The following is a 24,924-nucleotide window of genomic DNA, read 5'->3' on the forward strand; positions in this document are numbered from 1 at the left end:
TTCTTTGCATATTCTGGGTACAAGATCTTCAGCACATATATGCTCTTTGTATAATTTCTCCCAGCCTGTGTCTTGTCTTTCCATTCTGCTCATGGCATCTCTTAAAGAGCAGACATTTTTAATTTTGATAAAGTCCACTTTGTCAGTTTTTTTTTAAATTTTATCGATTTTGCTCTTGGTGACATTTCTAAGAAATCTTTTCTAACTAAAAGTCACAAAGTTTTCTTCTAGAAGTTTTATAATGTTAGGTTTTATGCTTAGGTCTACGATCTGTTTTGTGTTAATTTTTATGTATGGTACAAGATGGGGTTGACTTTTTTTTTTTTCTCAATGTATGGATATCCGACTGTTCCGGTGCAATGTGTTGAAAATATCATTTTTTAAATGCGCTTTTGTCAGAATCAGCTGGCCATGTATGTATGGATCAGAGTAGTAATTTCGAAGGAAGGAATAGAAGTTGGCATAACATCCCTCAAAAGCCAAGATGAATTTGGCTCAGACATTTACGGAGTGCTTCCTGTTGTCAGGCAGGGTGCCAGGCACTGGGGATAGAAAGATTAAAGAGGAGATTTTAAGATGAAACTGATCATTTGGAAATAGAGTATGTGTGGGGCTCTATGGCTGTACATCCTTGTGGCCCTTGATCAACTTCTGTGTTCAGAGAAAGCTTCCGGAAGGAGGGGAAGTCTGAGCCGAGGACTCATGCCGAATGAGAGCGGTCAGTGAGCCACGGTGCAAAGGCAGAGGGAGGAGCACCAGTACAAGTGCCCAGGGGCCCGACAGCGTGCATGTGCGTGTGCATGTGCGTGCACGCGTGTGGGTTTAGGTGGTGCTATGGTCTTTCGGTATTCCTAGAAAGTAGAGAGGGATGGGAGAGAAGCGGAACATAAGATTCGAGAGAGGGAGCCAGGTCTTGTGTGCCACACCAAAGAATCCCATTTATTTTGAGACCGAAAGCTAAAAGCAGGGGTTTGTGCCTTTCAGTGACCAGCAGCTGCGTGTGGGCATGACTGAGGACTGCCACGTGGTGGCTGAACGTTTGGTGGGAAAACCAGGGGAGAGGCAAGAGGTTGCTGTTGAGTAGTTGAGAGGAAAGGGCTGAATTTGGACCATGGGGCTGAGAGAGAGAAAAGGGGACAGAGCTGGGAAATAGTGGGGGGCAAAGCCAGAGCCATTGGAGGTGAAGGATGGGGGTAAGGCCACAAAGCCTGGAGGGCCGGCGCTCTCATTAGCTAAACTTAGGAAGAACGTAGGAGGGAAGAGGGTGAGTTGGCTTTAGGTCTTAATCAATTTGAGATGCTCATCGAACATTTATGTGGGGATGTCCTCAGGCAGGTGGGTGTCAGTGATGGGTCAAGATCACTTAGGCAACCTGTGGGAGTGAGTCAAGAGGAGGGCCGTGCACAGACCTGGGAGCTCTCCAGTGTTGCAGGGTCAGCTAGAGTCAGTAGACCTTGACAGAATGGGCAGAGAAGCAGGAGAAAAGCCCCAGGGGCTTCGTGTCATGGAAGCCTCCAAAGCTGAGGGTCTCAGGCAAAGGACTCCGAACTCGGGACTCCAGACGCTCAGGACTCAGGTTCAGAGGAAACCAGCAGGCAGCTACCGAGTGGTCTGTAGCTCACAGCCTCTGAACTCAGGTGGCCATTAAGAGCTGTGGGATCTTGGCCAAGTTGCTCACCCTGCCCCTCTCTCAGTTTCCTCACCTGTAAAATGGGGCAGTATGTTGCACGGTTGTGTGAGGATTACCTAAAGCAACGCACGCGATGTTCTTGGAATGGCCCCTGGCAGACGGCGAACAATCATGCCGGCTAGTGATAGAATTGAAGAATCCAAGTGTCCCCTGACTTCACAACGATGATTGTTTGGGTGACTTTGTACGCACAGTACAAGTGGGCTGGTGGGGACGGAAGTCCGGAGGGGATGTGAGATGAAGTCAAGTCAGCGAGATGTAGAGCAGTCACTTGAGAAGTCTGGTTTGGTTTGAAGGTAAGATGGAGGGCGAGCCAGAGGGTCATACACGATCTGCACGGTCCATGTTGGGTCTCTTAGCACGTCCTCGCGAAGGGGAATAAGCTAGTCTGCGGGAGAGTTGGAAGGCCAAGGGGAGAAGGGAAGCATGGTAGGGCAGGGTGTCGGGAGAGGCGAGCTGGGTGTGGTAGGGCTCTCCTGGAACTGGGTCCCTCGTGATCTGAGCCTGTTGGAAAGGGGCGCCTAGCTGGTCCAATTGGAAGAGCATGTGACTCTTGATCGTGGGGTCATGAGTTCGAGCCCCATGTTGGGTATAGAGATTATATACGTACATAAATACATTAAAAAAAAAAAAGAGGTAGAAGCACAAAGTATAGACAGTTCCCTGCAAGTGGCTTCGTATTAAGCTCTCTATGGACGAGAGAGGGAGGGGGAGCTGGGTGGTGGCTAGAGGTGAAAATCCAGGGGATGGGTCTTGTGTCCATCTCTCCTGTTCATATGGTAAAGTACTAATTCCAGCACCTCCCAGCGAGACTGCACGTGGAGACAGTGTCTTTGAAGAGATAATTAAATTAAAATGAAGTCATCAGGGTGGGCCGTAATCCAGTGTGACAGGTGTCCTCATAAGGAGAGGAGATGAGGATACAGCTGTGCACAGAGGGAAGACCGAGTGAGTCGGAGAACACAGGGAGAGAACGAACGGAGGAGGGAGGCCTCGGAGAAACCAGCCCTGCCCACACCTTGATCTCGGACTCCTAGAAAATAAATTTCTGTCGTTTAAGCGCCCCTCGTCTGCCCTGCTTGGTGATGGCAGCCCCAGCAGAATTCTAGCCCCAGTCTAGAATGTGAGAGGGAGCTGGCCAGGCGAGGCCCAGGGCAGAGAGCGGTCCTGCGTTGCCCCCCAGGTGAGGCGGAAGGCTGTGGGTTTGGGCTGGAGTGGCCCGCACAGTGGTGTGGCTTTCTCCAGCAGGAGGGATGACAGGAACCCCCAGGAGTCCGGGGTACAGAAAAGGACACGAGAGCTCAGAGGTGAGCAGGGGAAGGAAGTGCGGGTGACACTCGGGCTGGGAGCGAAGCCGGCTGCCTCCCTGCGACTGCAAGGGTCTCTTCTTGTTAGGACAGGGCTCTAACCGGCTGAGCTGCACAGCCGACAGAAGAGCAATGGAGCCTGCCCGTCAACACTCTCCCGTAAAACCTCTTTATTCCCCGCTTTAAGAGTTAAGAGTTATCAGAGTGCTTGGGAATCTTCAGGAGGGAGATTCTGGAAGATCCGAAGGATTAAGGGAGGTTGATGTTCCAACCTGAAGCGTCACTGCTGGGCTGTTGGGGCAAGTCCTGTTCCAGCTCACCCAGGCGAGCGGAGAGTAGAAGTACCAGCCCCCGGTGCCCGGGAGGACCCCAGCGGCCCTGCAACCTGGAGCACTGATTCGGGGGGACTGCCCTCTGCCCGAGCAAACAGCGAGTGCTTCTGCACCGTATCACGTTATTCTTTCACTCAATAACCATTCATTAAGGGCTCCTGCACGTGCATCCGGAATTGTACAGGAGCAGAGATGAATCAGCGCGGCCCTCAGCCTCAAGGAGCCGGCTGCCTCCGGGAGAAAAGATGGAGAAACAGATAGGCATAATAAAAAAGTCAAAAGTGATTCGTGTCTAATGAAAGGTACAGAGAAATTTCTGTGGGAGTTTTAAGGAAGAGGGAATTAATTTGGGATGGGGAACCTGGGAGTTTCAAAGGAAGGAGAGATTACTCTGAGCTTTTTAGGTTCAAGCTAGTTGAGGAAAATTCTAGAGAGAGATGTAAAAGGTAAACAGCCCTCCAAGGCAGGGAGTGGTCTCTTGGGAAACCTAAGGAGAGCATTGGGCTGGGGGCGTCAGGGAGGGCTTCTTGGAAGAGGTGGGTCTCAGGGGAATAATGGACAGAGCTGATGTCAGCAAAGGCATGGAAGAGGGAAGGCAAGCCAGCTCCTATCCTAACATGGGGGTGCTGTTGCTGTGTGAGTGGAAGGGGGTGCTCCAGCTAGAAGGGCATTGGGAAGCTAGACTGCAGAGGGCCTGGTTTCCTCCTAGATACTCAAATGGGACCCACCCTCGGGTAATGGGGAGGCCTGAGGACTTTGAGCAGGCGAGAGATAACCATGGCCACACTCACGGGGTGAACCAGAAAGGATTAGGGTGGGCACAGCCAGGCCTGCTAGCTCCAGGGAGGCATCCTCTCCAGAGTAGATGTTGGCCTGGGCTCAGAACACGGAGAGAAGACCTTAGGGTAGAGGTGGACACAGAGTCAAGAGGCCACTTTTTCCTTGGCACGAGCCTTAGATCTCAGAGAGAACTGGGCGGAGGTAAAGCTATTGGCTTGTGGGAAGAAAAGCCCAATGTCCATGTTGAGGGTCACCAGCTCCCTGGGCGCAAGAGAGGCCTGTTGAGGACCTGCGATGTACAGATCACTGTGCACGAGTCCCCACAGCTGGAAACCTGGGGAAGACCCTGCTCCCTGATCGCCTGTCCCCATCTCAGCCTTGTCCTGGCTGTAGCCCCAGACCTTCCCGTGTCTCCTAGCTCACTTCTCTGCAGAACAGTCCTGGGGATGGCGGCTGTGCCAGGTGCTCCTGCTCCTCATTAAGCAGTGGCTGGGACCTCAGAGCATCCTGGCCAGCACCATCACGAGGCTTGTGCGACAGAGCGCGGGGCCAGGAGCATCAACGGCACACTCGGTCCTGAGCACACTTCTCTTCACCCCAGGGACCCCTCATTGGGGACTGCCAAACAGCAAGGTGCTCTTGGTAACTGCCTGTTGGGAACGTGTTCTTCTGTTGTCCTAACAGGGCCCAGGTTGGTCCCTCACCCTTTGTGTCCACAGCCCCAGCATCTGGGGTCCTGTTACCGTCCTGATGATTCTGATCCCAATACATTGGATGCCAACCAACCATCCAGTTGAGGCTGTTCCAGACAGGAGTTACCATTGTCTAAAACCCCAAATCTAAAGCAAAGTGGTCTCCAGAGCGCAGAGGTTGGATGGAGTGCAGAGCCCTTCTTTGGGTCCTGTGGGGAGGGAGAGAAGAAGGAGGTACTCAGGGGACCGCCTAGGCCCCTTAATAGAAAATCCCCACGTTCCCTCCTCCACACCTGTCCATGCTCCCTCTGTCTCAAAGTATGTCCGGTGACACTCTGTGAGTTGATTCTGTGGTGTCCCGCGGCTGGCTGACGTCCCGTACATCTGGGTTTGCACTGGCACGTTATCTCTGTCGGCTTGGGCTGCCCTAACAAAACGCCGCAGCCTTGCTGGCTTCAACAACAGACATTTATTTCTCGCAGTTCGGGAGGCTGGGAGTCCAAGGTCAAGGTGCCAGCAGACTTGGTTTCTGGTGAGAGGAGCCTGCTTTCTGGCTTGCCTTCTCGCTGTGTCCTCACATAGTAGGAGAGAAAGAGGTCTCTCCGGTGTCCCTTAGGGCACCTATTCTATCCGATCAACGGCTTACTCTTAAGACTCACTTTAATCACCTCTTCAAGGTGCTGTCTCTAAATGTCGTTGTGTTGGGGGCTAAGGTTTCGACATGCGAATGCGGAGGTGGGGAGGGGCAATATTCAGTCCATGGAACGTGTCCTCAGTGCACACTGTTCAGGAAGAGAGCACACAACCCTGAAACAGACTATTGGGTGTGCGGTGCCTCCTGTGGTTTAGGTGTGGTTGTGCCCTTTGTCTACTGATGGGACAGAGGCAAGACCGGTGAGCTCCTTCCTAGCTTGACAGGTGACATGGGCGTTTTCTGAGAGATTATTTTATTACTTATTTTGTTGCAAGTGATATCCTAATTTTTAAAGATCATATGGTCCAAAGAGAAGAATGCCCCCTCGTCTAGAAATCTCACGGGGCTTGGGAGCATTAGCTAGGGGAATGTCCAGAGGCCCAGGGTCCTGCCTATTAGTGTTTCAGAGTTGATTTGCCTTGGTGACACTTTCTTTCCTTCTGGAGGCTGCCAAGCTCCTGTGCTCCGCTGCGATGAATGGAACTGTGTCCTCCCAAAATTCATGTGTTGAAATCCTAGCCCCGCCCCCAACCCCCGCCACAGATAGCTTTGTATTAAGAGGCAGGACCTTGGGGGAAGCATTCCGTTTAGGTGAGGTCATGAGGGTGATGGGGCCTTCAGGATAGGATGAATGCCCTTAGAAGATTCCAGAGAATGTTGTCCCTTTCTTTCCACCCTATGAGGACCATGTGAGAAGGCAGAGGTCCGCAAATCAGGAAGCAGGCCTCTCGTCGAAGCCAACTCTGCCTGCACCCTGATCTCAGGTCCCCCCACCTCCTTCCAGAACTGGGAGAAAGAAATGCTTGCTGTATAAGCCATCCAGTTTGTGGTATTTTGTGGCCGCAGCCTGAGCTAAGACACCCCTCCCTAGTACACCCCCTTCTCAGCAGCAAATCCTGACAAAGACAAGTTTTACTAGAAGGAAGAGGAGCCTTGGTTCTGGGTAGAGGGTCTGCATGAGGCTGACCTGGGGTCACCTTCCGCCTCTCCCCCTCACCAGCGCTGTGAATGTGAGCACGTCCCTTGACCTCTCTGACCATTTTCTCATCTCCAAGCGAGGATAACAGGAGGAACGCGCTCATCTCAGAGTCGTTAGAGAGATTAAGTGAGCCCATATCCACTCAGCACTTACGCTAATGTCACGGGATAAATGTGGGCCTGTTCACATAAAACTCAAGTGTCAGTGATCCCGTCCCTCTTCCTCATGACTTGTGCATGATGGTTATGCCAATTCCTGACATTGCCGATGCCTCTTTTCTATGTTTTAGGATTAGACTAATGATTTCTATTTTATTTTTAACAGCGAAACATTTTTTCCCCCATATCAAGTCTCCCGTGGAACCCCAGTATCCAAAACTGATGGGCGTGGAGGTGTGCTTATTGAAGCTGGCAGGGGCTGGGGACCCCCATGTGGTCTCTCCCTCTGCTTCCTAATGGAGCCCAGGGCCCTCCAAGGAACACCATTTAAGAATCCCTTCTATAGGGCACCTGGGTGGCTCAGTGGGTTTAAGCCTCTGCCTTCGGCTCAGGTCATGATCCCAGGATCCTGGGATCGAGCCCCACATCAGGCTCTCTGCTCAGCAGGGAGCCTGCTTCCCCACCTCTCTCTGCCTGCCTCTCTGTCTACTTGTGATCTCTGTCTGTCAAATAAATAAATAAAAAATCTTAAAAAAAAAATAAATCACTTCTACAGGCTGCCCTACTTCCTTTCTCTTCCCAGAGTCTTCCTCCTGGGACATCGTAGCACAGTATTTTAGGTGTCTGCTTCCCGAGGAATCTTCTCATCCTGGTCTCACTTTCCTGAGGTTACTTGGGTAGTTACTTTGGGTGTCCTCAGTCTCATCAGTCACACATGTGTTGCTCTTTGGGCCGCTCTTACAGGGGGTGATCACTCCAGGTGTGTGAGGATTTTGCTGCGTAATTCCCAGAAGCCCACTTGAATGGCGGGTCTTGGGATGCGCCTCTGTTATCCAAAGTGTGGCCCAACCGATGTCCGTGAAATCGGACTTTTATCATCCAGCAAGGCTGTGCATATAAACACATCCACACATCATGGGGGGAGAAAGGCCTTGTAATATTCTGTGTTCCGGATTTCGGGTTGGAAAATGGGTCACAGTAGGTGTGGGAGCGGTGTACAGAAAAGACAGCGTGGGACCTGGGTCTCTTCTGTCCACGCCAGCCGTAAAGATTTCACATGTTGGCGAAACCCATTTGGATTGATACCCCATGTCGCTCTTCTGAGCCTTCAACCTCTGAAAGATAAGCTTGATATTTCTTCTTTTTTTTTCTGTAAGAGCTTTATTAAAGTGTAATTCATATGCCACACGATTCACCCATTTAAAACATACAACTCACTGGTTTTTAGTGTATTCACAGAGTCGGCACCCCCAAAAGAACCACTGTGTACGCGTTAGTAGTCCCCTCCCCCCATTTGTCTCAGTTTTCCCACCACTGCCAATAGGCAACCACTGATCTACTTTCTACCTCCGTGGATTTGCCTTCCTGGAAATTTCTTACCAATGGGATCATCCTGTGGTTTTTTTTGGTGTCTGGCTTCTTTCATTGAGCATCGCGTTTTCAAGGTTCATCCGTGTGGTGGCCCGTGTGAGTCCTTCATTCTTTTGTTCCATTTATGGACACACCACATTTGTCTTATTCATTTATCAGGTGATGGGCACTTGGATTTTCCAAACTTCTGAGCTGTGACGCAGAGTACTGTGATGAGCATGTATGCACAAGTTTTAGTAGAGATCTGCAGAGATTTGCAGTCTTGTGACTTCCTCTACCAAGAGAACGAAGCCTACCCAGAGCTAGATTTGTTGAGCCTTTCGGGTACTGTGCCAAGCACCTCACACAGACTTTCAGATTATCTTCACGATGGCCCAAGGAGTGGGCTCTCTCCCCATTCTACAAGCGAGGGAACGGGTCTCAGAGCTGCTGCGGGGTGGACCTGGGATTTGAACACAGGTCTCTAGGCTTCCAGAACTCTTACCTTCAATGCTGCTTCTGGAAGATGGGCAGCTCGTGGAACTAAATGCCTCCAACCCCTCGTTTTAAGTTATGCCAGTCAAATGCGTGTGATGTGTCGCTTACAGACATTGTCTTACTGAATCCTCACACCGCCAAGGCCCTGAGGTTGTCTTCCTACTCTTCATGCTCAGGGAGGAAAAGAAGTTCCGAGACCCTGCGTGGCCCACCAGCTGACATGGCTCCTCAGCGTCCGAGCCCGGAGAGCTGGCGTGCGGCCGAATGTGCCACGACTCCCCCCGTTGTGCCTGGTCTCCTTTCCCCCTCTCCTGTCTCAGGGAGAGTCCTGCACATGCCCAGAATACCATTTTCCAAGGACGGCCCCCGTGTCCCTTCCTTCGCACGTGTGTGCCTGTGTGTGCGTGTCGGCGTACCTCCAAGCATGTCACCAAATCCGGGTCTGGTACACATAGACCCCGGTGGCCTGCTGTGACATCTCGGGGTTTCTGAGGTGGATAGGAGCATTGGAATTCATGGCCGCGCATGGCTACGAACCAAGACCCTCAGCATGTAGAGGACTTGCTTTTGGAATAGTTCCAAGAACGGCACGGAGGCGGAGGGGAGGGGAGGCGGGGAGCTGCCTGGCAGAGGTGGCAGTGGGGGGGAGAGGAGAGACTGGAGAAAGAGGAGGGTAACAGGAGAGGGTACCAACTGTCTCCGTGTGGTTGCCTGCCCACAGCTGCTATCTTGGATGACCCCATGGAGTGCAGCAGAGGGGAGCGGCTCTCCATCACCCTGGCCAAGAACCGCATCAACCGCGCTCCTGAGAGGCTGGGCAAGGCCAAGGTCGAAGTGGACATCTTTGAGCTTCTCAGAGACAGCGAGTACGAGACTGCAGAAACCAGTACGTAGAATGAGCAGGGCTGCCCTCTGCTTTCCCTGCTAGCAAGAGGGGTGAGGTAGTGGGAGCTACACCCGTCCCCAGGCCTGTGGTTAGAGATGTTCCGGACAGGGGCAGAACATGGACCAGCAGGCCCCGAAGGGCACAGTCTGGGGGAGATCCCCAGTTTTTGTTGCCAAGTGTGTGTGGAGTAGAATTAAGACAGGATGCTCATTCATTCATTCATTCATTCACGCACTCATTCATTCCTTCATCTATGGATTCATTCATCTCCTGGACGTATTATGCACAAACCCCTGAATGAAACCTTGTGCGTAATTAAGAAAGGAGGGTTGTAGCCAGCTTGGGGGGGGGTTCACTTAGTCAACGCACATCTGATCACCTATCTTGCTTATTTGTGCGGAGGGCAGCACTGTGGGATTTGGGATGGAGTTTGACCGCTCTGTGGGTGACCTTGGACAAATTACATATCCCTGTTTAACCTCAATCTCTTCATCTGCAAAATGGGAATGCTAGGCTCTCTTTTGCCAATCTTCTGGGTTGTTGTGGGGCTTCAAGGATGCGAAATATATCAGTTGCAGGGGTTTACAGACATACACAGTAGGGCACTCAGATCCCACGTGTGGAGCCCCTACCACGTGCAGGGTACTGCTTTTAATTCCACCAACACGAGAGTTAAGTGTTCTTGTCCCCACCTTCACAAGAGAAGCTGAAGCTCAAAGACGATGAATAACTTGCCCATCCACAGAGGGAGTCAAGGGCTGAGCCGGTGCTGAACCCTGGAGTTCTGAGCTCACGCTGCAAGGCCGCACCGAGGCCACCATGACCTCCCTGGAATTCCCTGGTGTGTTGCTGGCTTCACCTTGACAACTTTCCAGGCTGAGCTTCCCCAGTCAGTGGGCCGGTGACTCAGAGCTGAGCTGGCCATGAACAACCCCAGTGCAGAAGGGGGAGAGGAGCCCCTCAGCCTGGAGAGGCGATAAGGTCTCTTTCCTAAGATTCCGCCCCATCTCCTCCCTTTGCCACCCATTTTAACCTCAATGGCAAAAACAGACAAAAAGACAAACAACTTGCTCAGGTATATATTGAGACAGCTGGTCTTCTGGGGCAGCAGAGGAGGATTCAGCAGTGCTCTGATCTGGGCCATTAGTGCTGTGAGGGAAGAGATACACCCCACCGGCCCAAGTGCAGTAGGTAGGGTGTCCTGTGGATCCAGACAGAGCAGGAAGGGAGGAAGACAGCAGCCCTGTCTCTGCCTTGGGGACAGTGCAGAGAACAAGGTAGACACAGAGGTTGCCGTCCGCTGGCTCGCAGTCTCTCCCCTGTGTGTGCATCCGCGGCAGCTTCCGTTAGCATCTCTCGGTTTGCATTTCCAAGGTAGAGGATCTGCTGGGTCCAGCTCATCTTGCATGGCCGATCTCACCAGTCACAGGTGTTGGCCAGACGGACCTAATAGCTATGAGCGTCCAGGCTTAGGGACCAAGGATGGGTTCCTGCCCTACAGAACAGGACTGGTGAGACCAGCCGGATCGGTGAACACAGTTTCGTCCCAATGGGGGAATGGAGGCAGAACAGGTGCCTGAAATAGCCACGCACTTATTCAGTCGATCAGGTAATACATATGTAGTGAACACCAGCTATACTCTGTTCTAGGCCTGGGGGATTCAACAAGGAGCTGGTAGAAATCCTCGCTGGCAGAGAGATGAAATTCTAGCACAATGGAAATAAGATTCCAATTTCTCTGCGTCTTCTGAATGAGATCAGAAATACCAGCGATGACAACTTGTGAATCTCCTCGTCTGATCTGTGGTTGTTCCTTGTCCAGAAGGACAGGTCTCTGACAAGGGGCCAGATTCCTAGATAGTGCTGTCGAGCGTTCTTCCAGAAGCCAGCTCCGAGCCCCTTCCTTCTCTTGGGTTCTTCGGGGTTTCTCTGGTGGAACAGAGAGCACAGATCGTGCACTGGGATTGGAGGTCTTTACCACATGTAAATTTCCTCTCCCGGTGACCCAGGCAGCCTGGCTTCTTAAAGTCAATACTTCTAAAATATTAAGCCAGATGAATCAGGGGAATAAAAGAAACTGATATTTTTATTCCACGTTTGAGAGCTTTGGGGCATCTTTTTCATGCCCTTCTTTTAGGCACCAAGTATTTTTATGAGCTCATAACCCTTGGTTCAGCTTTTACATCTCAATGTGTTTGAGGCATGATTAGCATTTGTTAGAAACAGGGCTTCTGGATCTTTCTACCCCAAAGGCCTTTCATCTGAAGCCAGAGCTGTTCCCCCACAATGGATTTTAAATACCACCCAGATAGTTCACAGGAAGGTTCCAGCCCAGCCATTTCCCTCCCAAAATAAGGGAGAGAACGGGCAAGTGCTATTGGCTGAAGCCAGGTGGGGACTGGACTTCTCAGTGGCAGTGTTGGGGGAAGGAGAAAGGAGGGAGACGGGGTCCCCGGATCAGGGAGGGACAATAGCTCTACAATGCCTGCTTTGGGGCATCTGTGTTACAAAGAGCAAGAACATGGATTTTAGGATCAGACTGGCCACCTTTAAACCCTAGTTCTATGATTAACTAGCTATGGGACAGTGGGCAAGACGCCGACCCTTTTGTACTATAGTTTCCACGCTGGTAAAATGAGGGTAATGGTGACACATCTTACTGGGGTCTTTTGGAGCACAGCACAGGACAACGGCAAGGCGCCTTGCTTCAGACGTGGGACTGGCATTCTGTAGGCAGCTGCTGTGGACTTGGCTGTTGGCTCCCACCCCCTCCTCTGAGCAGGCTTCCTCCCCCGCTTCTGCCTCTCTCCTCTGTTCAAAGTTCAGCCTTCCATACACAGCAGCTCTGTCTGCCTCCCAGCTCTTCCCACGTGGCCTGTCTTCATGTCAGCTCCCCTCCCGGGGTGGGAGGGGACATCGTAACTGGACATCCCCTTTCTCTTTCCAGTTCTCAGGGCTTGATGCCTCTGACAGCGTCGAGCCTTTGGGCAGTGCCGTGGGCCACCCAAAGCCAGCTGCTGCTCCGTATCCAGGGCTGTGTTTTCCCCAGGTTAGGGGCCCAGCGCTAATTTGCATTATTAACTTCAAAGGATCTGAGTCAGTCTGGGCTCCTGAACAGCCACCCCAACCTCACACCTGTCACCCCAGGCCAGGTACTCTGCTTCCAGGGGACCAAGGAAACCCTGGCAGTGATGTTCTTGGTTGTGGAGGGCTGAGGCGCTGCTCTAAGTTGGGGTGGTAACATACCAGCAATGGACAGTAGTACCTCCTTGCAACAATGGGTGAATTTGCAAAAGCTCTGTACGAATCGTGCTGTCATGATTCGTGTTCGGGGAGGGAATATCAGTCGAGGGGAACAATGACTATTTCAAGAATCCAAGACAGCTAAGTGTAAAGCAACTGAAGACGCCAGCGTCCCGAGTTCCACCTCCTCATCTGATGATTCAGAACGAGGCTGGGAGGTGGGAAGTACCAGACGGGGTGTCATTAATAACAACCCTGGACACTGGAAAGTTACAAGTACAAAATCACCTCCTACTGTATCTTGTTCACTTAGATGTTCATATAGTGGGTTTGTGTAAAGCGGGGGTCCTCCGTAAAGCTTCCTCAAACCCGAGACCGGGTCCCTGCACCTCCCTGCTCCTCTCCCCATCGGCTCAGGCTTCTTGATGTCTGACTTCCTGACTCTCTCCATGCACCCCCGCTGATCTGAAATAAGAGGGATGAACAACACCCATGAGGTCATCCCTTTCCTGCCTGGCCCTTTCCCTCCCAGTGCCTGTATCTTATCTCCACCTCAGCCTTTCTCTGCAGGGAGGGTCCCACAGGCCCTGCCCCCTCTCCATCCCATAGATCAGTGTGTCTCCCACGGCTGCCGTATTGGACTTAACGGAGTGCCCACTCCCTTATCATCCAAACACCCGAGGCACCTGCTCCTGCCAAAGCCAGTTTGAAGTTTAATTTACTGCAGAGCTCGAAGCGGGGGGCCTCTGTGTCAACCGCTTGCCTCTGCAGAGGTTTGTCTCTGTGAGGCCAAGCGTGCTATCAGCTGTCCACACGGCTTCCCCTGGAAACTCCAAGAACGCGCCGGTTATCCGGCCCCACATGGCCTCTGGGTGCCTGGAGAGGAACCCGGCGTGTGGAGCTCTGGCTGCAAGCTTCCTCCTCCCGCATGAGCTCACCGAGCTTCTCACAGGCTCCATGGCTGTGACCTCGGGTGGTCGGGAGCCACCTCTAGTAAGAGAGGGTGAGCATCCCCCTGTCAGTTCAATAGAACAAGTCCAAGGCAGTATAAAGGGAGATGGGGAGAAGTCACAAGAGAAAGTCACATGTGTAGTGATGAGTCACTCAAGTATTCCTTGCTCCCCACTCTCTGAGCTCCCCACATCACGCATGCACAGTATGGACTCAGAAACACATTGGAATGCAGTGCTTAGAAATCGTCTGGTCCAACCACCTCATGGTTGGGGGTCAGATGGGGAAACTGAGGCTCATAGTCTTTTCCAGGAGGCGGTTAAAACCCAAACATCTGAAAAGTGACATAAAGTTAAGTAGCTCTGCTGTGTGGTTCAGACATGGGCAGAGCACGGTGGGAAATAGGGCTGAGGTGTAGCCGCTGGTCAGGTAAAGCCTCTGGGGGGGACCGTAGAATGTTGAGTGGGTGGAGAGCAGGGAAGCAGGTTCTCAGGGCAGGAAGCCACAGTGTCTTGGCGCACAGTGACAGATGGGCGCGGCTGGAGCAGAGAGGTTCTGTAGGGTGGTGGGGAAGCCCGGGTTAGCAGTGTAGACTGGGATCAGGTTCTGGAGTTGGACACACCAGGATCCTAATCCTGGCTCTACCAGCACCTCTGGCTTACCTTCTGTGCCTCGCATTTGAGAATAATAATAGTTCTTACTTTAAGAGGTTTTAATTTTTTTAAAGATTTTATTTATTTGAGAGAGTGAAAGAAAGAACATGAGCAGGGGGAGGGTCAGAGGGAAAAGGAGAAGCAGGCTCCCTGCTGAGTGTGGAACCCTGGGGCTCAGGCTCCATCCCAGAACCCCAGGACCCTGGGATCATGACCTGAGCCAAAGGCAGGTGCTTAACAGACTGAGCCACCCAGGAAGCCTGGTTTTCTGAGGATTAAATGAGATGAGGCACTTGTAAGACTTGGAGTGGTGCCGGATATAGGGTGAACTCTTGATAAATTTTACACAGTAGCAGTAGTAGCAGAAGAATTCTTATAGTGAATCCTCCTCTCAGGATGATTATAAGGCTTCAGGGAGCTAGCGTGTCTGCCAGCCTGGTGCCTGGCGCTCAGGACGTCCCAGTACATACTCTCATGGTGGTCTGGGACCAGGCTGAGGGCTTGGAAGAGAATATCATTAGTGACGGGGGGCTGATGGCAGTTCGTGCTCTCTGACCAGGGAGAACCCCACCACAGGGCATGAAGGTACAGAGGTCTCGCATTCTCGCTCTCCTGTGTCCCCTTTCTCAGCTCGGGGATCAGCAACCCCCCCCCCTCCATTCAGCCCACTCTCTGGTGGGGTTTGAGAATGGACCACACTCCCACAGGCTCTGGTTCAGATGAGGACACAGTTCTTCCAGGTGGATCGAGGTGATGGGAAGGATGCTGGGTTCTCCCAGCCCCCTCTGGCCCACCTCATTTTCAGCCCCGTTGGCGAGCCCTGCCCCCACGGGGGCTCAGGGAGCTCTGAGTAGCTCCCTGGAAGTGCCCTGCCCGCCCCCCCCCCGCCCAGGAGGCCCCTCCTGCCCTATAGGGTCTGGAATCCGTGGTGCCCACGGTTAACCCCTCTGTACTGTCTGCATCACAACCAGACCCTTCCTCTCCCTGGGAAGACTCAGAGAAGGACTTGGGATCCAGGCTGGAGCTGGTATCTTGAGGGGAAGAAATCCACCCCCCCACCACCACTTATCACACCCCATCGTGGTCTTTTATTCCAGCACCTTCTCTGACCCTTCTTCTAGTGCCTCCAGTGGCTGGGAAACTTTGTTGCCATGGCAATGTCACTCATGTCTCCCCATTCCCTCTCTTTCGGGCTCCCGGGGAGGCAGAGATAGAATGTGTCCCCCCCCACACTCCTGTCCCTCCCACAAACTGCTCAGGGCCCTCACGCAGATGTCTGGATCCCTGAAGTTTCAGAGCCGAGGCCCTTCATAAACAGTTTCCATTCGTGTTGAGCAGAGCAAACCTCACAGGGAACGAGAGAGTGATTCCCAGACCCCAGGAAATCCTCGGGCCATGGGGATTAGATCATAGCGGATCATTTCAATTCAGTTGAGCAAACATCTGTTGAGCAATTCCTTTTTGCCAGAGTTGAATAGATGCGACCCGAGCCCTCAAGGAGTTCCCAGTCCAGTGTGGGAGATGAGAGACGGACACTGAGAACAGAAGGCACATGTCCACAAACTTGCAAGGCTAGATGTTTTTAGAATCCAGAACTCTCCATATATTGGGAAAGTCATGAGGTGTATATACTATATCTTAAGTAACATCTCCAGGTGGGGCCTGGGGCAGAACCCCCCCCCAGCATACCTATATTCAAATATTCACATACTATAAATAGCCTCACATCTGTTTAATAGAGCAGATTTGCCACCAAATGAACTTGATGAAAATCATCGAGCTTCAGAGCCTTTTGGATTTTTGGAAATGCGAGTAAGAGATTTTAGCCTTCTATAAGAATTTATTTTTAGGAGAAGCTTCTCTCTATTGAGGCACCACATAATGAACCAGCTTGGGGTGGAAGCTGGCCAAGAATTTAGAGAACAGGGAAGCTAATGGGCTTCAACAGCGCCAGCGTAGGGCTGACTCAGAACCACAGAGAGATGTGCATAGAAGGAGGAGGAGGGTTCTTCTTACCTAGGGGCAAAATCTGAGCTGGGCACTGGAGGATCAATAGGAGTTTGCCAAGCGAGAAGGGTAAAAGAGGGCCTAGACCATGGTCTGGGGGTGCTAATGGTGCTAATGGACTCCTTCTCAGAAAAGTGCTTCTATTCTTTTTTTTAAGATTTATTTATTTATTTGAGAGAGAGAGAAAGCACATGCTCAGGCAAGGGGAGGGGCAAGAGGAGAGGGAGAGAATCTCAAGCAGACTCCCTGAGATCATGGCCTGAGCCAAAACCAAGAGTCGGCCACTCACATGACTGAGCCACCCAGGTCCCCCACAGAAAAGTGTTTTAAAGTGAGTAAAAATAAAATAGATAGGATGACCAAGGAAACCAGTTACATGAAAATATGGTTAAAATATTTTTCTAATGATATATAAATAAATGTGCTTCTTTATTAATGTATTAAATAGCCAAGCCTAGCAACAGGTCCAATGGCTAGCCTGATTTTGAAATAATAAAACGATCTCCTAAGATTATCTGTAGCACTGCAGGGTGGCAGGAAAACATTTGTGATGTTCGCTGGCGACAAAGTCAGAGGTGCTGGTAACTTACCATGGTTTATTTCCTATGTTCAAAATGGAAGGAAATGGCAGAGTTCAGTTAGGAGAAAAAAGAGTGATGTCATTTTTCTCCCCCCTCCAAAGTGCTCACAGACCACTGACTTCTACCCCCAGATCTGAGGCAGCAGGTTAAGAATCCCTGGTTGGGTCAGGGAGAGCTACTGGGGAACAGGCTCAAGAAGGAAGGTAGGAAGGAGCCGGGCGAAGGAGCCAGAAGCAAAATGGGAGAAAGTTCTGGAAAGGTAGTATCTTGAGGAGATCCCATACATTTGGATTTTACTTGCTTCTCAGAAGAAATTTTTCTTATGACAAGTTATGAAAGGAATACATGCGCATTATAAAAAATAAAGGGGAAGAAAAGGGAGAAGAAAGTCGTTCCGAGTCAGCAGTCCCCATGAATGTCCAGCCCCATGAGCCATGGGAGGCTGCACAGTACCAGGCTTAGCGTGCTGACCCCGGCCCCAGGGACTGAGGGTGGGAATCCCGACTCTGACCTTCAACATTTTTGTCCTATTTTCTCATCCATAAAAGGAAGTAATAGTTCCAATCTCATCAGGTCGTTCTAAGAACTAAGTAAGTCCATTTGTAAGAAGTGCTTAGAATGGGCCATAATTAGCATTCAGGAAATGTGGGCTTTTGTAATATCTTCTGGTCATTCCTGAGCTCATAACTGGTTTTTGTATTTACTTCATTGCCGCGTTCCTATCTCTCTACGTATAATTTTATATCCTGCTTCTTTCTTTTCATATTATTTCATAAATATTTTTAATACTGTTATAAACCGCTCATAAGCATTTTAAACACCTAAGCAGTATTTCATGTGGGTATATGACCCACACTTTAGGTGAGTATTCCCTTAGGATTTGACCCTTAGATTATTTCCAATTTCCCACGGAAAACGTTGAGCAGGCTTCTGTGTGGTTCGCCTGCTCTTTATCGAGCACGTAACCCCAAGTCAGGCCCTCTGCTAGGTATAGAGAACACAGATGTAAGTAAGACCCGCTTTCTGCCCTACAGCCACCACACACCTCTGTTTTAGGTTTACGGTTTGTCTCACAGTCTGGAGAACGCGTGGGAAGTGAAGAATTCTGGAGACGAGAGAAACCCCTTAGGAGGCAGGTGGCAAAAGGGGACGGACTTAGGACAGTCACAATGGGCGTGGAAAGGAGGGGACGGAGGGCGAGCAGTTTGGGGGGTCAGAACCCAGCCGCCGGTGGGGTACAGTGTGTGGGTTCAGTGAGAGAAGCCAAGGGAAAGTCACAGGGGACTTCTGCTGGGAGCTTATGGAGCTAAGAGGGGTGGAGTGCAGTGGTTCAAGGCTTTGTTGCCTAATCTCTGAGTTCAAGCCCAGCTCTGGCCTGTGTTACCTGTGACCTTGAGCAAGTTCTGTCAATGTTCTAAACCTCCATTTCCCCATCTGTAAAGGGGAAATACTGAATCTTCTTCCTAGAAGCATGACTGTCAAATCAGATTTTAAGTACCTGGCACACGTGTTGCATGGGCAGAAGAACGCTGTGTAGCATGTCAATGTCGTTCTAAGCACTTTGGGTCTATCAATTCGCTTTCATTCTCCCACCACCCCTACTGTTAGAATTGCCGTTCTAATGACGAGGGAGCAGTCCAGAGAGGTTTGGTAGCTTGCTCAGGGCCTCACAGCAAGAAATGACAGAGCCAGGACTCAAACCCATGCAGTCTTGCGTCCGAGTCCACGCTCTAAATGACTGTGTTTTCTCCCTCTCTGCCGTGGACGTGATGAGTCCCTGTGGCAATGTCCGGCAGGTGTTTGGAATGAGACTTTGTAACCCAGAACATAGGTCAGAGTGCAGGATCACCTGGGCAGGGACGAGAGTGGAGGTCAGGGCAAGGGTGACATTGCCAAGGAGAGGGAGGCACCGATTGAACCTGGATTTAGCAGGTGGAGAAGGGAGCGGAGCTGACAAAGGCAGTGAGGAAGACTGACCAGAGACGCAGGCAAGAACCAGGGCTGGCTGGTGTTAGGAAATTCAAAGGAGCAAGGCCATCATCAGCAATGATGTAAATGCTGTAAAGAGTGGGGTGAGAACCACCAAGAAGTCCCTGATGACCTTGGGAAGCAGATTCAGTAGAAAGAAATGGTGTGGGGACCTGCATTGGAGGGGTGGGAAGGGGTGCATGAAGCGAGCCGTGGGGGAGGTGGGCGGCTTCAAGGGAACAGAATGAGCACCAGACAGGAAGGGGCCGGCACACTCGAATTTGGACACTGGCTCTGACCTGTGTGGGGTGCGTGACTTGGGAGGAGTCACTGGACATCCCTTGGATGCTCTTTCCTTGTTGGTAAAATCAGGAGCTGAGATCCAGCCCTGAAGCTGTTGTCACCTGACGGCCGATGACTAAGGATGTCTAGTAGGCAGTAAGAGCGAAGCTGGCTGAGATCACGTGGGTTAACCTACAGGGAAACTGCTTGAACCGGGCAGAGCCCTCTTCGGAGATGGGCCTGTTCACCGTGGCTTTGTCATTGGGAATGGCTCTGACACAGTGCGGATGAGTCCCCTCCAGCACCCAGCCTCTCTCGAGTTCCACGGCATAGCAGGATCCCTGCCTGAGCCTCAGGCCTGGAAAAGAGCTTGTAGATCTGCAATTTGTGTGGTAAACAGTAGGGTTTGGACTCTGAGGCGCTCCCCACTGCCTGTACCCCATGAAGGAGATTGCGTGGCCATGTGAGCCAATGGTGAGGACCGTACCCTAGGAGAAACAGCAGGGGTGGCTTTGCGGCCGACTCAGTGAGGAAACTTGCACTGATCCCTTAACCTCAGTTTACTGACCTGGGAAATGGCTCGGCCGTACTCTTCACGTGAATAGGAAGAAAATGTGTCCAGAGGCAAGCTTTGAGTTTTGCAGGGAGGAATGCCTTACAGCATGTCAGGGAAAGTCAGTGCATATCCCCCGGGGGCAACTCTTGGGTTCTGGTATCACAATGTATGTCCTGAGAATTATGTCAGATTCTGTATGTCAGAACTTCCGACTTCCTTCTCTCGTCCCTCCTTTCTTGGTCGCTAGTGTTTACAAATCTGAGATTCTCTCCTCCTCTCCTGGTCCCACAGCCTATCCGTCCACTCATTCATCCAATGAATATGGGCTGGGCACCTAAAAAAAACGTGTGCTGGCCACTGAGGAGGTGAGGAGTGGGCGTTCAGAGAGAAGGATGGCTCAGCTCCTGCCCTGACGGGGTTTGAAATCTGGTGGGAGCTGAAAGTCACCTAAGCAATAAGCTGAAACAGACACGTTTGCAAGTGTCTTAGTTCAGAGGGACAGACCAGGGGCCTCGGGAGCCCGGGGGGAAGATTAATTCCACATAAAGGAGCCGGGGAAGGTGTGAGCAGGAGACATTTGAGGTGCTCTTTGACAGGAGAATGTCCAGTGTAGAGGTAGGAAGGGCTCCTTCTCCACGGGGAAGCCCCAGAGTCAGGGAAGCAGGTGCACCACGCCGGGGTCTAGGAGAACGGGAATGACAGAGGGTGGTATTGAGACAGGAGACCCCCTCCTTGCCTCTCACTCTCTTTTTCTGCCTCTCCTTTTCTTTTTCTTCTTATGTCTCCCCTATACCCTTTGGCTTTAGCAGAGTCTGACTTCTCCTCTCTTGTCTGCGTCCTCATCCTCTCCCTTTGCACCCCTGCTTGTCTGCCTTTCTCCCTCCCCTTCCTCTTTACATTTGCTAGGCTAACAGATTGCACGGCGGGTGACTGTTCGGTGAACGGGGCCCTTCACCCCTGTGGCAGCCGTGCCTCGCTGTGCTTCCCAGTACCCACCCTGCTGGATGGAGTCTGCAGGTTCCTGCCATTAGCCTCTGTCCTTCAGTGACAGCCAAGACAATTTATACTCCCTGTTGGCTGTGGCCGTATGTTGTCATAACCTGGGCCATTTCCTCATTTAATACCGTCCATAAACTCCAATAAACCTGTCCCGGAGTCCCTTAGTCCAGAAAAGGAGAGGCACGGGGTTTGGAAGGATGGGAAGGTGGGAGGGGGAGACGTGGAGGCGGGGCTCAAGGTGAGGGTCCAACAGGTGAAGGTTGGACTTGAACCTGACACCCAAGCAGGGCACCTGGCCCCTGTCTCACCTGATGAGTGCCTTGTTTCCTTTCCCGCTGTCCACGCTCTGTCCCGTTGCTGGCTGCAGTGTGTCAGATCCTCCCCAAGGGGGTGGTCGCTGTCCTGGGACCCTCGTCCAGCCCAGCTTCCAGCTCCATCATCAGCAACATCTGCGGGGAGAAGGAGGTGAGTGCCCTACGGGGTTGGGAGGCCATGGGCAGGCTGGCAGCCTATGCCTCGGGTCCCAAAGTATCATGGATTCTCAAGGTCTTGAAGAGCCCATTTGGTCCTGGTGGGTGTTACCAATAACAACAACCACCAAACATTGAAAAGAAATGGTCCTTTGTTGGGCACTTTGTTTTCTCCAGGTGGTTTGGGTAGAGGGGACACAGAGGAGAGGTTTTGTAACAGGATTTTCTTTCTTTTTTTTTTTTTTTTTAAGACTTTATTTATTTATTTGATAGAAAGAGAGATATCACAAGTGGGCAGAGAGGCAGGCAGAGAGAGAGGGGGAAGCAGGCTCTCCGCTGTGCAGAGAGCCCGATGCGGGGCTCAATCCCAGGACCCTGAGATCATGATGTGAGCCAAAGGCAGAAGCTTAACCCACTGAGCCACCCAGGCACCCTTGTAATAGGATTTTCAAACCTCAAAGACCTCTGGGTCTTTGAGTCCCCAGAGGGCCCCTTGGTTGTGGTGGGGAGAGGGGAGAGGCTGTGGGGAGTAGTGGTCCAGGGCCATCAAGAGGGTGGGAGTCTGAGCTCCCCAGGAAGTTTTGAGACTATTTGTTTCGACACTGGGATTCTGGCAAAGAATGCCTTTGGGACTGCTACATCTTATTGCTAAAATAAAGTTGGAAACCTCTGTCTTATAAATTCTCTAGAATCTTCTTCCCCATTCACCAATTTCCGTGTTTACTTCTTCAGTCAGAGAAATCTTCCTCAGGTGTCCCCTTGGCCTTGCGCCTCTCTAGCGTCCGTGTGGAGTTCATTTCCTCTGGCTCCAGTTCCGTGGGGGATAAAGACAGTCGGGGATGAGTTTCTGAGTAATAGCCTGCTCCCCGGTCCATCAGCTCTCTCCTTCCTCTTCCCCTGGAGAAAACAAACTCAGAAGTTTGTTTGTTGTTTAGCTCATTGCTGGAATCCTTCCTGGCTTCTAGCTTCTATCCGTCTTCCCCTTCACAGAAATCCCTGGGTTACGGTGGCAGAGTGTCCCTTCAGCCTCTCTCTGGCCTCAAGGGCCTTCTAGGTGGGTCTCTCGAGGACAGATGGAGCTTGCTGGCGGGGGCGAGAGGTCAGGAGCCAGGGAGGAGGGAGGGCAGAGGGCCTGGGGAAGGAAGGACCAAGCTTGCACCTGTCCTGGAGCCTGGAGGCTCAGCCTTCCAGAAACATTAGCTTTGGGAGGCTCTGATTCTAGATCCCATTAGGATCTGATTCTAGAACCCACTGAAGGACAGACTCCTCCTGAGCAAGCTGTCCCTATCCTACCCACTCGGGAACCTACCCCCACCACTTCTCTTTATGACCCGTAGGCTTGGCCAGAGTCCCTGACGCTTGGGGCAGAATAGCTAATTTCCCTATTTCATGACACCGCTTTCAGAATCATGACCTGCACTTTGAAGTGCTGGGCAGCCCTACCCCAGTCCAGTGGCTGGTTTTGCTCCCTTAGGGCTGAGCCACTGCCCTGTAGGCTGGGCCCCCTGAGCCTTTTCTGGCCCGGGGCCAGGTCTCTGTTGACAGCCCCTATCCCTAGCCCCTCAGATGTCCTGAAAGATGACTCTTGACCCATCCCAGGCCAAAAAAGGAGCCTCGGCCCCCTTCGCACCCCCTCCACCCACCCCCTTCTCACAGGCGTTGGCCCCGGAAAGTTGGAGCTGATGTTTAATTTAAATCTTTCTTGCCACACTCCACGGAGCACTCAGATCTGTGGCAGGCTGTTACTCCAGCAGCCGCTGGGATCTTCACCGAGTGAGGTTGCCAAGACTTCAGCCCCCCATTTCCTCTTTTCTCCTCCCTCCCCGCCGCCCCCCATCACATTGCCTCGCCATTCCTTCCAGTCATCCCCCAACCCCCATTCCACAATGGCCTCCTCGTGGGCTTCAGTAGATGTTTTATATTAGCTGACACATTTCCCTTAACCCCGTTTAGCATTTCAGGCCAGAGACAGGGACCCTGATTTACAGCCATCTCCCCGACCCTGCCACTCTGGCCCCTGTGCCGTTGACCTGCCAGCCAGGTCATGTTGCCCAGGGAACGGCCAGCCGGTTCCCCCTCCTTTGTCTGGTCATGTCCCTTCCAGAACAACCTTTCCTCTCCATTCAGATTATGTATTTCTTTTTCATATTTTATGAGGCTGAACTGGCTCACACTGATTCCCCTCCGCTCCAGGGAGAAGAAATGGAGTTCTCACCAAGGAGTCCGTTCCTTTAAATGCTGCTAACATCTCTATAGCCCTGTGGCCGGCTGGTTCTGCCTCACCTCTCCTTCCCCACACACCTCCATGGTGATGGGGACGGGACTGCTGGATGCATTTGCAATTGCAGATCAATTCTGGATTGATCTTTGTCCTAGAGAGAGAATCAGGGGGATTGGCCTGGGCCGTCCCTGCGCAGCCCCATCAGAGCAGCTGGCCGATCTTCCAGCAGCCTTCAAGGTGGCGGGCTGTGCTGGAGACATCCCACCGACTCCACTTGCTGGAGGAACCCCTCCTCACACACATCCCCTCACCCCCGCAGGGACAGCTTCAAGAGCTTTTTCAGGAGCCCCAAGATTTGGGGAGAAAGGGTGAAGAGAAGGACAGAAGAGAAGGCATTGCTGGGACACTTATGACATGTTAGGTCCTAAGCTGTCTACAAGCAGGCTCTCATTCTACCCTCCCAGAGATCCATGAAGCACCCATTGGTGTCTCCGTGCTAGGAAGCATAGACAGGTTAAGCAACTGACCCCAAATCACACAGCAGAACCTGGCTGAAAACCCAAGTGTATAACCTGTAAAACCCATTTGCCCTTCATTTGCCCGAGTATCCTTCCTGATCCATCTCTAGGGTCTGTGGCTTGAAAGGTATTTCTAAGGGTACATTCTGTTGGGGTGAGTTCGCTGGAGCCCTGCAGTCTGGATGGCCACGCACGGAAGGCCTGGGTCGGGGATGCTCAAACGTATAAGCCGATCGGCCTGGCCACCCCAGCCTCCCTTCCCTTGCCTGGCCTTGGCCTCCGTCTTGGCCCTTTGTGACCTGTTTTTCCTTTCAAGGTGCATTTATTATTCTTTTTAGACAGATTGTGTGGGGTGGAAAATATAAGGAAGAAAGACCCTTTATGACAGTCCTCAGATCAGCCTCAGTCTTCTACGTCTTCTCTCGCACCAGGCTCTCTCCAGGACTGCATTTTTCAGTCTCTGCTGGAAAACATTGGTTGCCTTCTCTCTGTGGTGCGAGGGCTAATCCTGGTTGAAGGCAGGAATTTTCTCCCTGTTGTCTGCTAAGTCTTCCCCTCCTCCCCACCCCCGCCTCCAATCTCAGAGGACCTCTGGTCTCTGGCTGACCTCTCTCAGAATCTTTTTGTTCTGTTTTGTTTTAATTTTTTTCTCTCCCAGAATCTTAGTAGGACAAGGTGGCAGAATCCTATAGACACCATCTCAACATCCTCCCAGACTCTGGGCCAGCCCCAGCCGAGAAAACTTCTGCTGTTATTTCTAAATAACCCATTCTCAGAGCCAATGAACTCACCACCAGGAAGTTCTTCCTGCTCTCTACCCTCAGTCTTACTTGCTTTAATATCCTTCCAAACCCATGCTCGCTGCGACCTGGCCCTCCCTCAGGGCGCCGGTCCTATGGGAGGATGTGCACTGAGGCTTCCTGAGTCCATCTCCAGTAGAGGTACCAGGTAGCTCTCCTGGTGCCGGGTACCAGGGATGAGAGAGACAAAATAAAATCAAGGTGGATGGCAGCTTATTACGCTTTAACTTTCCTATTACCTACCCGATAGCCTTAGCCACTGATAGAACAGCATCAGAGGCTGCTAATATCTCTTCCCGAGAGAAGAGA

The 24,924-nt window shown here is 51.8% G+C and overlaps 1 protein-coding gene across 1 annotated transcript in view; it reads left to right on the forward strand.

Annotated features, from left to right (window-relative positions):
- GRIK4 (glutamate ionotropic receptor kainate type subunit 4) overlaps positions 1 to 24,924 on the forward strand; it is a 421,019-nt gene that overhangs the window by 232,540 nt on the left and 163,555 nt on the right. The window contains exons 4-5 of the mRNA XM_044258062.1: positions 9,202 to 9,366; positions 20,974 to 21,071. Of these exons, the coding sequence (XP_044113997.1) occupies positions 9,202 to 9,366; positions 20,974 to 21,071 (263 nt within the window). The remainder of the gene's footprint in view (positions 1 to 9,201; positions 9,367 to 20,973; positions 21,072 to 24,924) is intronic.

The sequence above is a fragment of the Neovison vison genome, chromosome 7 (assembly GCF_020171115.1).
Source record: "Neovison vison isolate M4711 chromosome 7, ASM_NN_V1, whole genome shotgun sequence".
Classification (NCBI taxonomy): Eukaryota; Metazoa; Chordata; class Mammalia; order Carnivora; family Mustelidae; genus Neogale; species Neogale vison.